Genomic DNA, 18639 nt, shown 5'->3' on the forward strand with positions numbered 1-18639 from the left:
CCTAGTATAAGGAGCACGAATCCGTTAGTGGATGCCATATTGATATTGATTTGTGATAATAATTTGGTTCCCCAAGTGATACAGTAAACTTGGTATGAACAAAAACGTTGTACCATGTTGACCTGAGATTACTAAGTTAGCTCATATGTGACACAGGTGACACAGTCAACTCGGTATGAGCAAAAACGCTGTACTATATTGACCTGGTTGACTTATATGTGACACAGTCAACTTGGTATGGTCAAAAACGCTGTTAAAGATGGCGGAAGGTCACGCAGCAAAGAAGATCAGAATCCGGTAAACAGAAATCTACGAAGGTGGTGTTACCTCTGGACTAACGGAAAGAAGATCTATTCAAAAAAGTATCGTGTTTCATCCAAGTCAACGCCGTATCAAAATTAATTTGCTTCTTTGCATACAAGAATTTTTCCGTCAAGAAGGTCAAGGTGCTAGACAGGGTCGAAAAATCCCGAAGAAAAGACTACTGCAGTCAAGGTAGCCGGAGCGTGAGGGCGAACAAGTACCTCTAAGAAAAGACCCTGTAGTCAAGGGTGCAGAAGATCAGTTGAAATAGACTGATTGGCTCGAATATATAGCCAGAAGAAAAATCCTCTGCAGCCAGGAGGTAGACGCGTCTCGCCGAACGAGTGAAGAGTCTAGGTTACACCTTATTGACCTTTTAAAAGCCCCCCACTGCCAACGAGATCATGGCAGATGGATGCGCAAAAGATGAGTTAAGAATTTCCAACTCTCCTGAAGAAGAAAATTTGAACTTTACACGAAATCGAGTACCAATGTTCACCTTCAACACGATCAAGAAGGGAGAATCATTTCTTCATCTAAAACCATACAAACAGCAGATAAGGGGAACTCCAACAAATGAGCTGAAGGTCGCTATTCCTGATTCGCAATCAGTACAAGAAAAGGGGTTTCAATGTCGACATTGCACAAGAAGCTTTTCTTCCAAAACTGGTCGAGCAAATCATGAAAATGCCCATGCACGAAAGAATCGAGAAGAATCTCCTGCAATGCAAAATTCAACCGTGGAGGAAGTGACGTCACAACCTCATGCGAATCCCGTGCCACACCCACAACCTCAAATAAACCATATATGGGGAAACCACGCCAAGGAAGACATCTATCAAATATTCCGAGCCATGTATAGTGAAATCGTGCTTTGGAGACGAAACATCTTTCTCGTCCCGAGTGGTGCAAATGGAAAGAGGTTTGTCGGCGAAACAACCAAATGGCTGCAGCGATGGGTCGATGATTCCGAGTCGTACAAGAATATTGCCCTCACCGTCGTAATGGTCATGCCCGCACTGCTTCTCCAGAAACCCAGCTACAAATCAACCGCTAAGCAACACAGTTTATGTCTGGAAAGAAGATTTCGGTTATGGGACGAGGGTGATTTTGACGCACTAATGAGAGAGTCACGAACCATCCAAAAAGCTCTCAAGATGTTTCCCAGCAAACAACGTGACGCACAATTTTCAAAGACATTCGCAAAACTCGTTTTCATGGGCAAAATCAACGCTGCTCTGAAAATGCTCGATAAACAAGAAGGAGGTGGTGTGCTTAACCTATCGAAAGATGTAATCGACAGCTTGAAATCAAAACACCCAGAAGCACAAGAAGCAGACGAATCCGTTTTGATCCATGGTCCAAAGCCTTTTGTCGACCCGGTGATGTTCGAAAGTATAGACGAATCTACCATCGTGAAATCTGCCATTCGAACCAAAGGATCTAGCGGACCATCTGGTTTAGACTCTGATGCTTGGAGAAGGATGCTGGTTTCAAAGAACTTTGGCAAATTTGGTTCAGATCTGCAAAAAACGTTGGTGGTATTCGCAAAAAAACTTTGCAGAGAGAATATTGAAACAGACGGTACCTCGTCAAGTCTCGAAGCATACACATCTTGTCGTTTAATCCCTCTCGACAAGTCTCCAGGAGTAAGACCGATTGGTATTGGTGAAGTACTTCGTCGAATAGTGGGCAAAGCGGTCATTTCTGTCATCAAACCAAACATCCTCGAAAGCTCTGGTGATCTGCAGCTGTGTGCTGGACAGAAATCAGGATGTGAAGCAGCAGTACACGCCATGAGGGAGATCTTCGAAGAAGAAGAGACCGATGCTCTTCTTCTTGTTGACGCCAGGAATGCATTCAATTCAATCAATCGAAAGGTCCTTCTTCACAATATACCGTATCTTTGTCCCGTCTTGGCAACATATGTTTCGAACTGTTACAAAGTTCCTTCGCGCTTATTTGTACAGGGAGGACTAGAAATCTCATCAACTGAAGGAACCACGCAAGGCGACCCAATGTCAATGCCATCGTACGCCATTGGTATATTACCACTTATGGATGCTATCAACAACAACGAGTCGGTGCAGCAGGTAGCCTTTGCTGACGATTTGGGTGGTGCAGGTAAACTCGATCGCGTCCGAGATTGGTGGGAAAAAGTCGTTTCTTTTGGTCCATCCTTTGGCTACTACCCGGAGCCTTCGAAATCGTGGCTCATCGTCAAAGAAAGCAAGCTTGAGAAGGCCCGTGAAACTTTTGAAGGTACCGACATCAAACTGACAACCTCTGGACGAAAATACCTTGGTGGCTTCATTGGAAGAGCAGAAGGAAAAGATGAATACGTGAACGGGCTTGTCCAACAGTGGTGCTCTCAGCTAAAAGTACTGTGTGATATTGCCAAGTCCGAACCGCAATCCGCCTACGTAGCTTTCATCGCTGGCTTCAAGCACAAACTCACATACCACATCCGAACAATCCCTGATATGCACCAATACCTTGCACCTTTCGACCTTATCCTCGACACGATATTCATTCCAGCTATCACCGATGGTCACCATTGCTCCGCCGATGAGCGCCTTTTACTATCACTGCCACCAAGAAAAGGCGGTCTTTCAATCCCTATCTTTACCACGTGGTCAATAACAGAATTCTCCAGCTCACAGAAAGTAACTTCCAACCTGTCCAGCCGAATAAAGAACCAAAACGCAAGCAACGTCGACATACCTGACGACGCTAAAGTCAAGAGAGAAATCACCAAGTCGAAGGAAGATCGAGAAAACGATACGTTGAATGTACTTAGGGAGAGGATGAGCGTTGAGCAGCGAAAAGCAAACGAACTCGCTTCTTGCAAAGGTGCTTCAAGCTGGTTGACGATCATACCGATTGAAAGCGAAGGCTTCTGTCTGAACAAAAGAGAATTTGTTGATGCCCTTTGCTTGAGGTACAGATGGACACCGAAATACCTTCCGATCAATTGTGCATGTGGCCTTCGATTCGATGTCGACCATGCCCTTTCGTGTCCGAAAGGAGGTTTCATCCACCAACGCCATGACGAGATGAGAAACCTCTTGGCCAACCTCCTTTCACAAGTACACACTGACGTCTCCATCGAACCTCACCTACAACCTCTAACTGGAGAATCACTACCAAACAGCTCCAACAAAACAGACGAAGCCCGACTTGACGTGTCAGCCAGAAGTTTTTGGCAAAGGGGACAACTTGCATTCTTTGACGTAAGGATCACAAATCCGTTCGCAAAAAGTCACCTTAACCAGAAACTTCAAAACACATTCCGATCGAACGAACAAGAGAAAAAGCGGAAGTACAACAACCGAATTATCACAGTCGAGCATGGTTCGTTCAGCCCGTTCGTTATGTCTCCGTACGGAGGACAAGGAAGAGAAACGGAAATGATCATCACGACCCTTGCAAAGAAGCTCTCAGACAAAAAAGACATTGAATTTGGTATCATGTTGAATTGGTTGAGAACTAAGCTCTCATATTGCTTGCTACGATCAGCTATCCTATGCTTACGTGGATCGAGAACTGTTAGGAAATTGAACATTGATATGAATGAGATTGAAATTCATGAATCTACTAGGAGAAATTTTTAGTCAACCTCTCTTATTATTCGTCGATTTTGAGATTATTTTTTCAGACTTTTGCATTCTCGTTAACCCCTTGTTTTGCGCCCGGCGTGACCGAAAGGTTATGCCACTATCCTTAGGATGTGGATTTGTGATACTTGATTTGTTTGCCTCTTATTATTCGTTTTTAACTAATTTAGTCTTATAATATTTAGATTTATTCTAATGTATATCTCTTGGTCTAAATCGACCTATTATGTATTCACAAAATAGACGAATAAGCAACGTCATAATAAAAACTAACTGACGTCAAATATATTATTCGCTACAATAAACTCGCGTCAGTTTTCTATAAAAAATTAATCAAGATTCAGAATTTTGGAATTTAGTTTTTAGACGCACGCATCCTTTATTTTGTCGCACAAACGCGCAATTATGTTATTTAGTTCGCAAAATATTGCTAAAATGGATGCTCCAGACATGCAAACATGTCACTTCTGCGATGGAAAACCAACGTTTTTCACCAGTTTAGAATTCAACCAACATCAGAGCTCGTTCCACATGGATGTTGATCAAAAAATGATCAAAGATAAACTCGAACTGTTGAAAACTTCAAAAACGAATCTCGTGAATAAAACTACAGTTATCAAAGACGAAATCAAACTTATGCGAAAACACAATTTAGCCGATGAGAGTGTCATTGGTCTTTTGCAACACGAGTTGACATCGCTGAAAATGAAGATTCAGGAGAAGAATCAAGACATCAAAATGTTTAATGACTACCAGAAGAAGTCAACCTCCAACCAATTCATTAACGGTACGTATTCTTCTTTTGACTACATACATTAAAATATAACTTAAGTTATGGTCAACAATAATGTGAAATAGGTTGCCGGCAACCAAGATTGGTAGGGCGGGAGGGATGTAAAAAACTCCAAGACTTGAGAATCTCTAAGAAAGAAACCTAGAATTTCTCTCCTTCCTATTTCCTTCAGACCTGCCGAAAAAATTAAAAGAAAAGTATACTTACAAACTGAGGATAGTAAACAAAACCTCAATGTTTTTAAAGTAGGGTTGGGAGGTCCCTTGAAAGCATCATGCGCTTATGTAAAAATTTTTAATGAATTATTTTGATTGGTTTATAGATTTGACAGAGCGCTTGGATAAGGTTTACACAAACTCGATCAGTCATCGGGCCCTTGAGGCTGATCCAGCACAAACACCAAAGACCGTGTCTACAGCAAGCTCTGTTGATGAAGACTTATCACATGAAACCTCACTTCTCCGTCAAAAACTCTCACAATCGAGTTTTATCATCGAAGACTTGACGGAGAAGAGCAAAGTGGTCGAGACAGACTTGATGAAAGCGTTAGAGAGCCTCGACTCATCGAATCTTACTGTCAGGCAACTGACAGATGAGAAGAAGATAATCGAGGCAGATCTCTACGCCAAGGAGCTTAAGATCGAGCAACAAATCAAATTAATCCATGAGATGGAATCGAATTCGCCATCGAATGATGATGAAAAGTTTGAGTTACTTTGTGAACGCCTGGCTGCAACCGACAGCGAGATGATGAAACTAATCGAGTTCGTGGATCAAAAAAATGTCGATTTAGAACAAGCTTATAATGACCATAAGTTGCTTGAGAACGAGAACAGTATTCTGGTAAAATTAGTTGAAGATTTGAAAGAAGAGCAATGTGAAAGATTTTCAGAATGGGAGAAAAATGTGGCTGGACTCAAGGCTGAATTGAATGATTTAGAGAAAGAAAAACTCTCTTTGTTATGCAGATTAGAAGATTATGAGGTCGCCAGCAGGAATCAAGTTGCCAAGAACGATCAGTTGGAGAGACTAGTGGCCGAGCTAGAAGCTCAAAAAGCTGACGAAAAGAAACACATCTTCGAGTTGACTACCGAACGAGATTCTCTTAAAAAACAATTGCATTCTTTACAATTGAAATACGACGATTGTGTGAAGGAAAGCAATCAATTCAAAATATCATATGAGAGGTCATTGCAAGATAATCAATCTCTGAAAGACAAGATTCTTGACTTACAAACTCGTTTGGAATCCGGTGGAGCTTCGAAGCAACGGATTCTACAGTTGGAAGAAGATTTTGCTAGCTTACGTCAAAAACACAACGATGCCATCCTAAGAGTTGACGAGATGATACACGAATTAAATACATCTAATGAAGATCTCAACTCGGCTAAGGACGAGATCAAATATCTGAATGACAAGATAGTCCATTCGGATAGTTTACTAAGAGACACGAAGTTGTCGCTGGAGAAAAAAGAAAAAGAGGTTCAACTGAAAAATACGAAACTGCGAAAGCAGGATAATGAAATTTCACAGTTCCTCGATCAGCGCTCCGACCTAAAAAGCAAAATCACAAATCTAGTCAAGAGCACTGATAAACATAGAATGGCCAAAGAATTGGCCGAACAAAAGCTCAAAGAGGAAAAGATGCGATCGTCAGAATTGAATGAGATAGTTAATGAGCTTCAGGATGCTGAGCAGTGCAATGACCAAGCGTCTGAAACTCAGCTCTTGGTCGAACAACAAAAGAGAATGGAGTTGGAAGAAGCTCTTGAGAACGAGAAACAAAAAACAGCATCACTCCAGAAAGTCATTGCTAAAATGCAAGCAGAGATGGAAGCCATGCGAACATCGAATAAATCATTGGAAGCTGTTGTTCAAGACCAAGAATGTCTTGAAAATCCAACATCGAAGTGCTCAGATGACGATAGTGGACCTTCAGAACCATTGCCACTGATGTCTCCCGATTTCAGTTACGGCAACACTAAAGAGGACAATATTGGCCGCGCGGATGAAGCGTTCATTTGTTCGTCAGACGAAGAAGTCCCTACTCCTAAGTCTTCATCAACCTCTCTTTGTGATGGATCATTGATGTCATGTGGAAAGGAGCAAAAGGAGAAGAGGTAAAGAAGTTGGTTTATTTTTGAACAAAAAATCGAATGACATTAAGCTTTTGAATGAAAGATTCTTTGTTAGAATGTTAGAACTTTAGTTTAGAAGTCAGCTATCAAAATAAATTGAGGCAACTGGTTTCAAATTTTGTCCCGGTTTAAATTTCAGTTGCCTCTTTCCTCACGTCAATTTTAATAAGTTCAAATGCCAGTGACCCAGTATGCCTTTGGAAAATTGCGTGTTTAACTCCTTTTGTTATGCTAAATTGTTAATGACAAATCCGTTTTGCTGAGTCTTCGTTACGCTTTAGTCAACCTTCTTTGCATGACCAGGTTTTAAAGCATGGTACAAAATCTGTTTCATAATTTTCTCTCTTTTTTTAGCATCAGTAACAATAGGGAAGAAAATGCAGATGACAATCTGACACCATTAAAAGTAGAGGAAGATGATAGTGATTTCTGTTTGTCAGATGACGAGGACTTCGGAACTCCACTTGTGAGGTGAGTGTGCTTTTCATTCTCCCTTAAACTTTCTTAAACTTTCAAAATGATATAAGCAAAATGATTGGTCAATTTTGAGTAATTTTGAAAATTAACAATTTCGGTTTAGACTCGACTGTTCAGATTCTTTCTCAAAATCAGTTTGAAGTTAATTTTCTTTGGTTCATTTGAGATCTTATTTTAGGATTGTTCTTATGTTAACTGTCATGTTAAAATTGAATCTCGTGTTTGAAACTAACTTCTTCCTTTTTAGAAAAGAGACAGTTGTTTTCAGTGCTTCCACCGTCACTAATGACAACGAAGTCATTCAAATTCCCAAAAGAAGATGGGGCGAGAAATATATGAAAGGGGAGTCACTTTCTCTTGACGAAGAATTTGGGGAAACTTCAAACAAATCACCAGTGGAATACTCACTTGCCTCTACCGAGAAACCCTTAGAATTAACTGACCGTGTACCATCAGAGAAGTCAATTGACCAGAAATCTACTATGGTGACAGATAAATCTGACGAATCATGCCGAGACAACCTTATTGAAGTTGAATCAACCGTTAGCTCCAGTGATTCCAGTGAATCTGACAATGGAGATTCCTCCACAAGCTCGTCATCAGAAGATTTGACATCCAGCACTGGATCAAACCATTCGTCAAAGTCTCTCGATAAACAATTTTCTTCAACCTCTCGCAGCGGTAACAAAAAGAAAAGATCGCGCAAATCTTCGAAGAAAATCGCAAATAAAAACTTGCCAACATTCAGTCCTGTCAAAAATGTTGTTATTGGTCAATCACCTGCCAGCCATTCACTTGATAAGAAGATGACCTCCATCAAGAAGATTGACACCGATGTCCACAGCTCAACAACATAAAATTATTCAAATCATTTTTTAGAATTTTCATAATATTATTTTGTTCGTTTTTTCTTCGCAGATTTTTTTCCCATAAATTTTTAAATATTTTTATCAAACTGGTTTTTATTAATTTTTGAGTAAATATATATTTGTCCGTATAAATTCTTCAGTGTATCATTTTATTTTTGCCTTTGTCAGTTATGTAATTAGGACCTGATTTCTAGTAGCTCGTTCAGCATTTGATAATGCTTCCCATGGACAGAAATTAAATTAAATAAATTAAAGAAAACTAAATTAAAGAAAGTAAATTATTTAAAAAGGGGTTGATCACGAAAACAAGAAAATTCAATTTTAATGACTCACCATCCTCAAAGTGACATTTTTGTTCGATCATCATTGCCGAGTCAGTTCCATTAATTCCTTCTTCTTCCATGTTTTCCTCGCCTCTTTGATCATATCTAACCTCGTTCCCAGTGTCTTTCTCAACTCCAACCTCGAGTCCAGCGTTTTCTGTAATAACAGCACTATTTTGGCCATCGTGTCTTTTGATCTCGAAACTGCCTGTCCATTCGTCGGCAAGAGGTTTGTTCAGTATCGGCGATTTGCGTGGAAAGATTTTCATTGAACGAGAGGGCGAGATTGGGTCAGTGTCCTGAGAATCATAAAAACTTTTATTTAAATGAATTTTTTCAAACGTGCTAAAAATGACATAATATCTAAAAGTGATAAAAAAGTGACAAAATATTACCTTATCGGCCCCTTAGCGCCGGCCCCTTATTACGCCAAAGCTCAATTTTTTTCTCCATTTTTAGCCCCGCCCTAATCTAATTCCGATCCTTATTGCCGCCTCTTATAGCGTCGATAAGAGCAAGCGTGAAAAGGGCTGATAAGGCATTCTCCTAGGACAAAAAGAGACAAACAAGCAGAACAAAGTTTTAGTTGTCGTTTTTTTTTGTGTCAGAAATCATAAATTTCAGATATCATCAGTATGTCAAATTTTATTCAAATTTCGATGTCTTCAGACGGATCTACAGTACTTTGGATAAATATACTGCTATTTTCACCATAACCCAGACGGGACTTATTTCACGCTCTGACAAAATTTCTTCTTATTTGTAATTTTACTGATATATACAGGTGATTTGATGGGACGAGATGAAGTTTTTACATGCTTTTATTTGATTTGTTTGGTCGTTAACCAGTAATAAAACAATTTTGTTACTTTTTCTAAAGAACGCGTCATTTTCATTACTTCAAATGACCAATTATTAAAGTATCTTATAAAAACTCCATCTTATCTGGATTCAAAAAGGATCTTAAATTACAACCCATCAAAACGTTTGATTGAAGTTAACTTTAATTTGGTGCCCGCAAAGAAACAATTTGTTAAACAGCTCTTTATCAATCTCGTACACAGATAGAGCCACTTCACAACTTTTTGATTTTAGTGAAGAACGTTTGTACAATCCTTTTGTAAGCGCTCTCAGAATCATAAAAAAGTGAGCTAGGTTCAAGTTTTGGCGCAACATCACAAAAATTTGAGAAAAGTAAACTTATTGTTCTAGGCGGGCACCACTTTTAAAAATCTCCGATCATTAGATGACAGATTTAACTTATAGTATAAGGTTTATAACATGCAGTTGAAGTTTCGAGTTATAGTGAAAGTGACGTTAGTCTAAAATGACGTCAATTCAGAAAAAATTTGACGTCAAGTAAAAGTGGAAGATTCTTCGAATTTCATTTTGATATAGCAAGCCGACGAAGCAGTTCCTCAGCAATTTCAATATTGGAAATTCATTTTGTAAATCAAATTTATTTTGGATCAAAGCAATTCATTATGTTATCTAAAATGGCAAGAGACGGACCTAGTGGTCGGCCTCATGGCGCCGAATCAACGTCGGGAAGAAGCAGTAAAGTCTTCCCACAAGAGACATTGGTGCATGAGTATCTGGACACCTTGCCGGACGGATCAACGGAAAAAGAGTTCATACTTGGAAGATTCCCTGAAGGAGACAAAGAGTTCGGTAACCGAATCCTATACAAAAACAGAATCAAGGAGGCTGTTTTTCTTTCTAAAACTCCCCAGGCGAAACGAGACTTTATCAAATTGTTGGAGGACTTTTACACTCGTATTGACGGTAAGCCTTAATCCTTTCTTTTTCACTCTACTCCAGCTTAACTTCATTTTATATTTTGCTTATTCACGGGCCTTCGATCTTACATCTCTAGCTCTACACCGTCTCACTTTTATACCGGCGTATTGACGGTAAGCCATTTATTCCCTTCTTTTCCACTTCTTCTATAGCTAGACTTCCTTCCATGTTACGTTAATCAATTGTGCTTTGATCTTACATTTTACCAGCGTCTCAATAACATCAACATCAATTTTATTAACTAATTTTTATGTTTAAAACCACGAAAATGTATCGTACATAACATGTGATAATTTATCCTAATGTTCCTTGTAAATTTATTACCTGTCCTCTCAAAAGCTAAACACGCATTCAAGGGTTGATTGGTGTATAGAACTAAAACGCCTTCTTTCTACGCAAACTTTTGAAACAGGGAAAACTATTTCAAGAAATAACTGCTTTGTGAAGTATAATTTACAGGCATACTTAAGTGAGCAATTTTCCCTAATTAACTAACTAAAATGATATATGACAGGGTGAATCCACTAAAAATCAGTTTCCCCACTCCTCTGGTTCGATGTTAAGTTTGGAAAACTATCCTAACTCAAAGGCTATTTTTGTATTAATAATGGTAGCATATATCCTTTGTACTTTACGTCTGTCTCATCTCAAGGAATGAGTCATAGGTCAGGCTTTTGTAAGAGACTTTTACCATTTTTTTTTCTTTAGAGCGTCAAAGGAAATCCAAAACAGGTGTAAAACACCGAAGAGTGAATATGTCTGTCCCACGGCCAGACCTTAAACGGTATCAAGCCTTATACAAGAATCACAGGCATCCAAAACCTATCTGCTTAAGAAGACCAAAACGAGTTGAAGCTGTACCATATCCACGTCCCGAACCAATAGAAGAGGATGCTTTAGCCGAAGGACGAGACTCACCAGCAGGAGAAATTATGGTGCATCCGTTAGTGGATGTACCTAGAGTGAATGGGCGGCATGGGCGGCACTCCCCTGGTGAGGTGCAAGTGCATCCCATGGTAGATGGCCGTCACCCACCAGAAGGAGTCGATCCTCCACAAGGTTCTCCACGAGATGGCCGGGCGCCACCCCTTATCAGCGTCGAGGAAATGGAAAGGCAAATGCCAAGCGCTATCTTGGCCGTCACAAAGGAGGTGTGGCCTTTGACGGAACCGCATCTTGGCGAGGCTTTTGTCAAACTCCGTCCACCAGAAGACAGAGTGGAAAACAACAAAACCTTTATACATAGAGTAATGCTTTCTTTCTTTTCATCCGAATTGTTTCGCAACTACGTAGTTAGGTTGGAGAGGAACCGTAATTTACACTTAATGCGAACGCAAGTATTATCTGAGAAGCCTTGTTGTAAGATCGCATACTATCGATCCTTCGTGCGTGATAACCTACAGCAACGAGGCTTTGTTACCAATCACGACACACCAGAAGGTTTCCTGATGGACGTGAGACCACGCGAAGAAGCTTCACAGAGGCCCTGGGATCGCCCAAGCCAACCTTCCAGTCAATTATTCGCAGCCAACCGTGAGGCCGTTATCGTCCAACCTGCTATTGACTTTCAACCTACAGTGATCAACAGTCCACATGACGTTGATATTTTGCCGGAACTTCCGAGCCGTTTTGTAAGGAGGGTCAGAAAAGTTGTGCGAGTTTCTTCAGCACGAGCAAAGGCTGTGCAACGTATAAAAGCCGAAGCTGCAAATAACAACAAACAAAGTTGGCTGCAAAAAGTTGCCAACAAAATAAGAATCTTTGGGAGAGGTAAAAACTCGAACCGTGTTGCTCCATCAATAGATCTTGATGAAAGAAATGAAGATTTCGAGCTTCAACCACGATCTGAACGATCGGAGCCACCAACAGATTCCCTACATACCACCCACGCTGCACATTTCTATGGCAAACGACCAAGAAAGTTTCCGAAATCACCAACCAGAAGGGGAATTGAGGAGGGAAGTTACCCCAACTGGACCGTTAAAGCCAATAAACTTCCTTCTCCAATATTGAGGTAAGAGTCATAAAAGACTTATTAAAGAAGATTATTAAAACATTTATTCGTTTGATGGTTTGATGTTAGAGTGTTGACTAAATCTAACATCAAAGTTCATTCATGGTCAGTTTAAAATAAGTAAACTGCAGAAAAACCTATAGTTCCAGGACACAGCAAATCCATCAAGAGCCCCAGAGGCGAGTACCGATTTATAAAAAATCGTGCATGTATTTTTGTTTTAGGTTTACATGGAAGGGGAAACTTGAGAAATTAGAAAAATTTCTCCTCAAAGACAAAAATCACTGTCAAATCAATTTGAGTGATGAGAGGAAAAGGTAACAATTTAAAAAATATTAATATGTTGAAACCAAATAGAGGCAATTGTTAAAGTATCCCGAGGGCCAATTATAGCTTTTTGATCGACTGGACTGCGCTTATGGGTTCAATGGACTCAGCGTCATCAAAATAATCAGAAGCAAAGCAAAGTTCAGTTAAAAGTAGACTCTAGTCTATGGTAAAACCGATTCACAGCACTGGCGATCTATTAGACACCAGAAGATAAAAAGATCTAGGATCATTAAATACTACACATTCTGGTGTTTTTTCCTTAAATTTCGAAGAAAACTACAAATTGTATATGGTCTAAAACGGATTTCTTTTACTAATAGGACTGCTTTGCACTATGCGGCATCTTGGGGCTGTGCTGAAACAACAAAGCTCCTTTTGAACATCAAAGGACTCTCAATAAACGCTCAGGATGAGCATGGGAAGACGCCACTTTATAAGGTAAGGTTGTGTTAATTAATTCGAAAAACTATTCGATTCCGTAACATTTAACAGAGATTTTATTTGGCGACTTGCCAACTCCGTCTTTGTAAAGTGTTGTTCGACAGTCCAGTATTATATAATTATTCAATAATTTCGATATCTCAACCAGTGCTGCTTAAAAGGAACTTTTTCTGTAATGTTTAGCTCTTCGATGCTGACAAATGATTCCTGTACAGTAAAAGAGTTGAATAGTGCAAAGACTTTAACGATAAGTTTTAGTTTTCAACTTCACCGTTTAGCTAAGGCAGTGAGGTTTGGCGGCTGAATCTTTAACAGATCTGCACCGACTAAAGCTTCTGCTTTAGCTCTTCGATGCTGACAAATGATTCCTGTACAGTAAAAGAGTTGAATAGTGCAAAAACTTTAACGATAAGTTTTAGTTTTCAACTTCACCGTTTAGCTAAGGCAGTGAGGTTTGGCGGCTGAATCTTTAACAGATCTGCACCGACTAAAGCTTCTGCTTTAGCTTGACATTGCAAAGTTGCAGTCCAGAAAACATGTATGGTACAGATACACTTTTCTCAAAACAAATTGACGAGTGGCTATTGGATATTGTCGAGAAGTTGAAGAATCGAGTTGTAGAAGTAAAGATAGAGTTTTGAAAGCAGACTATTTTTTCTGTACAAGTTTTGTAGAAATAATATCAACCAAATATCTCATTACCGTTTTAGGCTGTGGAGAATGGCTCACTCGAAATCGTCAAACTGTTAGTCGAAGCGGGCGCCGACTCGCGGATCGCTGCGTGTGATGACCGGGATCCGCTTGGTTATTTATTAGCTTACCATGGTGACGAAAGGTTCGAACTATTCAAATATCTTTGGAAAGTTTCACCTCGGTCGGATGATGATATCGAAGCCGAGGGAATCTCGCTCATTCATCGCGCAATTTTGACAGATCCCTCCGTCACCGTGTTGAAATGTGTAAACCACATGTTAAGTAATGGATTGCACGTTGATGCAAGACTACCAGATGGAGAGTAAGTAATCAAATTGGTATCAACTCATCTCGTAACTCGAACTTCCGTAACTCGAGTTTCCGTAACTCGGACTTTCATAAGTCGAACTTCCAAAAGTCTCACCTTGATTACTCGAATGCTTAGTGTCTAGCTTCTTCCCTCCTCTACTTTATCAACAATTATTGGTATGAAGATAAAAACTAAAGATATCTTAATCTTAAGAGATGCCCAATGCAGTAAAAATAATTAGTAGCAAATAGTTACCATTACATCTAAGCAATACAATTACTCTATTTAGGACACCAGCTCATCTGGCAGCACTCTACGATCGAGAAGAATTATTGGAATTGTTATTAGCACATCAAGCAAATCCTTACCTCAAAGATAAGGATAAGAACACACCGAAGTGTTACACTAAACAAGGCTCAACGTAAGTATCACATAACCTTCCTGAGGTGAAGTAGAGCACTGTAATCATCCTTTATAAGTCCTTGACTTAGCTACATCCACCATCTCTGATCGGAGTTTTTTTTTTGAAAGTGGTACCGTAACCGCAAAGAAGCCATCGCAGTGTTAACACTTTGCCGTCAAACGGCGTTACATCACAAGGTGTACAAAGTATCAAGGAAAACTAGATCCAGCGCTCTCAATGCATTTACACCGCTACTGAGTAGTGCTACCATCAGGGTGCCATTTTGAAAAAAACTTCGATCAAAAAATTTGGTTGGCTAACCCTTCAGGGTTGTATAAAGCTTAGTGCAATCAACACAACGGACAGGTAAAAGTAGACGTGATTGGTTAAAACTCACGAGCCTATTACATTTACGTCGTTCTGGCGTCCTAATCTTTTTCTATTGAATGCCCAAGAAATTAGAATGATGTTATGAAAGGTACAATCGGGTGCACTGTGCACGAATTTAGATTTCATTTCTATTCTGTGAGAGCGTATTCAGATTGTAAATTTCAAGACTCCGATAGACAACAGAAACTTCGTCATTCAAATTTAATTAATACACCCCACTTTTGAAACACCTTTCTATCAGAAATTCTATTTTTAAGTACCTTTAGCGATGTTCATGAGCTCTATCCTACCGTTTTAAAACAAGCCCTATCTAAAAACTTTTCTTCCAGTATTTCTATAAATTGTCTTTTTGTCGGGTATACCAATTTATTGCAAAGTAGAAGGTCGAATCAACAATAAAAATAAGCCTATTTCTATTCGTTTCGACTTTTAGAACGAGAAAATGTTTCGAAGATTACTCAAAGTATGGACCGTTCGAGGTAGACGAAATCTTGGAAATGCGTGATGGAATGTCCAAGAAAAATATGTAAGTCAGAATGGTACCTCCAATGTTCTAGAGCTCTAATGAGCAAATGTTCTTTGTCGACTTGATCCTTGATTAAGTGAGACAGGAGTACAGATTTTTGTTTTTAAGAAATGTTTGCTTTGAAAGTTCTTTTGGCCAGGCAGGTGGTAAACATGATCCATTCTTTTAAACTCTAAAATATTCTTTTAAACTCTAAAATATCATTTTTGTGTTTTTTAAAGCATTAGCTGTAACATGAAGGTAGAGCATCCATCCGGCTACGGTGTCCAAGGTTGTGGGCTCAAACCCGAGCCTTTAGTATGAAATTCTTGGTTTTGGACAGTTATATTACACTTTCGAATATTTTATATCCTCTGTTTATCCTCTGTATAATCTCTGTTTATATCTTATAGGAAGAAAGCCAAGCGTTATCGATTTGATTCATTCGGCTATCAATTTCAACATCCAAAATAATACTGTAAAATATAAATTTTATAATATCTCATCTTTAGTTTTTTTTCCTTAGAATATATTGTTTCTTTCATAAAAAAATACAGTGTTTTTTTACGCTCAGTTTCTGCAATAAATTGACCTCACTTTTTTATCTACAAAATCGAGATCTTTTTCAGTGTAAGCTCGTTAAAACGTATCTGAAAATTTGAACTCCCTTTGCCATTAGTATTAGTAGAAAATACCCAAAAGAAAAATCAAAACACCCCCCGCCCGGCTCGCACCTCGGTGGAACTTTTTCCCGCAGTGGGGATAAAAATTTTATTTCGCAGCTGAAAAACCAATGGTTTCGGAGCTTCGGAGTACCGTTTTTTTATATTGAATTTCATATGAGGATGAAATCAAAGTCCTAATGGGGCTAAAATTGTAGAGTGTTTTTCCATGCAGCAATGAAATTTTAACCTGATTTTCTATTGGGTTGATGTCCCACAAGGTCTGTGCCATGGGGGTGTTCCTTAAGATAAAACTTGGCGGATTTCGTTGAACCTCTCACTCACAAATATCGTAAGCTAACTTACGACAGAAATTTAGTGAGTAGCAAGTATTAGTCAAGCGTTAAAAGCAAAGAATGTAGCAACTTACCACAGAAATTTTTTTCGTTAACATCGATTTGCGAGCATTAGAAGAATCATGGGACACCTGAAAAATGAGGATAAAAACGTTACTGTCATTCATATGAAGTATGAAAAAAGCTGAAGAACAAACGACCAAAAGAAAATTACCCTTTTTACCACCATACATTCAAAATGACCCTATTTCAGATTCAATCCTTAGATGAGGGTTTAGAAAGTCTGAAACTTAGGATTGATTAAAAAATGTCTTTTTTATCTTTACAAAAAAGTGGTGGTGGGTCAGTTTCTATCTTTGTTAAAAGACTAATCTTTGCTTTCTAACAAATTGTGGTGTAAAATATGGAATAGATTAATAGGTATGGAGAAAAAATTTTTGTTTTCTAAGAAATTATGCTGTAAGATTCGCTAAGTCAAGGTATGGTTAATGGGTATAGAAAAATCCTGACCTGTGAGCAAGTATTGGTAAGTAATCTGTTGGATTTCTCGATTTCATTCTTGATAAGTTGCTTGTTAGCTTCTGAAGGCACGATACATGATTTCAACAGTTCTTTGTTGAGAGCTCTCAAGTCTTCCACCGTTCCACGATATGGTACTTTCAATCCCAGCGTCCTTTGCAAAATGACATTCTGTTCTTCTTCTTCCTGAAGGAGAGACAAGTAGAAATTAAACTGTATAAGAAATACAACTACATCTAGAGTTCAGAGTCACCTCTTTGAATCGGTCAGCAAAATAGTGTCACAGGAGGCTTTAAAATGACTCCCCTTTGATATCTGCGTATGGTAGTTGGAAGTGTCAATGGGGGGGGGCTTTGTTGCTCAAAAACATTGGTGAGAGCTGGATTGAAAGCAAACCTCTTTAGTACTAAATTTCTATTCTACTGCCAATATATTAACTGAGTGATTGTTGTCAAGATTCATATTGTAAATGGTGGATATCAAAGCCATCTTCTCCTACACTTGACTCTTCCTGACGTTTCAATTCGATTGTCTGACTAAATTTGGTGAGAGTCCAAATATGATGAATATCTATGGAATTCACTACAAAAAAATACCTTTTTCATAGTATTCAACTTCATTTGTTTTCGTTTCATTTTCTCCAAATAACGAACTCTTTGATTGACGTCAGTTTGAAAATCTTTCAACTTTTGATCTCTATCCAGCTTCATCTTTTCATATTTTTTGTGAATTTCATGCGCGTGAAGCTTAAACAAAATGGAAACAGTTCTTTAACATTAATTGTGGACAAAATTTCTGATTCAAATATTTAAAAGGGAATCATAATAGTTTTTCATATAATAAAAAAATGTGGTATCACTGGAAAAATTAGTCCGATTTTACAAGAAAGTGAAAAAAAAACGAAGAAGAAAATTTGCTACTTTTGATAGAAAGCTGCTACCAAAATGATTTTTACATCAAAAAAATCCTGCCCCCCCCCCCAAGATTCTCTTCAAATGTACTACCTCTGCAATACCCTCTTGTGCTTCTTCATCAAAACTATGGTCATAACATTCCACCCAAGCTTGTTGTGGATGTCCTGGTATTACACGAACATCCAACACATTTTTCAGTTTGGATTGTGCAAGTTGCTGCTTTCTCCCTAATGTTGTTGCTTTAGTGTTGGTGTTTGGAGGTGATACACTGAATTTGAATGGACGTGACCGATTCATTGCTTTATTTGATTGTTTTTTAACTTAATGAAAAAGATATAAAATAAGAAACTGGGTTAGTTGTGAAAATAATCTGCTTTGTCCAAGCTGCAGGGTTAGAATTGACTACTGAATTGTATATCACTTAAAAAAAGGTCAACAGAGCCAATGAAAAATACCATGGCTGATGATAGCTTCTAGGTTCTAAAATAATTTTATTGAGAAAGGTCATTCAAATCCTGACGAGTCTATTAAATTATTTTATATTGTTTCATCTTTTAGATTTAAGATTTGGTTTTTCAAGAAAAGACTGTTTCTTTTAAAACCAATTTCAATCAATCATAGTAGACGTGAAGATAGCTCTTAGTTCAATCAAAACTTATGAATGAATTCTATATTGTCAATATAAAATTTACGTCTACAAAAATACTTGATAAAGGCAAACGTCAACTGTCGTAAACGCAAGTATGTTTTATTTTAAGCTTAAACTTATGATATGATATGCT

General features: G+C 38.6%; 3 protein-coding genes across 3 annotated transcripts; 2 read left to right on the forward strand and 1 right to left on the reverse strand.

Annotated features, from left to right (window-relative positions):
- The first annotated feature begins 4355 nt into the window (after nt 1-4355).
- On the forward strand, nt 4356-8185 carry LOC136814882 (interaptin-like). Its single transcript, XM_067071307.1, has 4 exons — nt 4356-4707; nt 5036-6833; nt 7206-7322; nt 7576-8185. Exons 1-4 carry the CDS (start codon nt 4356-4358, stop codon nt 8183-8185), a joined length of 2877 nt encoding a protein of 958 aa, XP_066927408.1.
- A 1831-nt stretch (nt 8186-10016) lies between these two features.
- LOC136814883 (uncharacterized) lies at nt 10017-15900 on the forward strand. Its single transcript, XM_067071308.1, has 8 exons — nt 10017-10305; nt 11029-12334; nt 12559-12651; nt 12985-13102; nt 13816-14120; nt 14398-14529; nt 15335-15427; nt 15820-15900. Exons 1-8 carry the CDS (start codon nt 10017-10019, stop codon nt 15878-15880), a joined length of 2397 nt encoding a protein of 798 aa, XP_066927409.1. The 3' UTR covers nt 15881-15900.
- Nucleotides 15901-16469: 569 nt separating this feature from the next.
- Nucleotides 16470-18176, reverse strand: LOC136814871 (uncharacterized). Its single transcript, XM_067071296.1, has 4 exons — nt 17948-18176; nt 17540-17689; nt 16935-17129; nt 16470-16555 (listed from the first exon to the last, which is right to left on the reverse strand). Exons 1-4 carry the CDS (start codon nt 18152-18154, stop codon nt 16472-16474), a joined length of 636 nt encoding a protein of 211 aa, XP_066927397.1. The 5' UTR covers nt 18155-18176; the 3' UTR covers nt 16470-16471.
- Between the last annotated feature and the right edge of the window lie 463 nt (nt 18177-18639).

Source organism: Clytia hemisphaerica, unplaced genomic scaffold (genome assembly GCF_902728285.1).
Source record: "Clytia hemisphaerica strain Z4C2 unplaced genomic scaffold, Clytia hemisphaerica genome assembly, whole genome shotgun sequence".
NCBI classification, from domain to species: Eukaryota; Metazoa; Cnidaria; class Hydrozoa; order Leptothecata; family Clytiidae; genus Clytia; species Clytia hemisphaerica.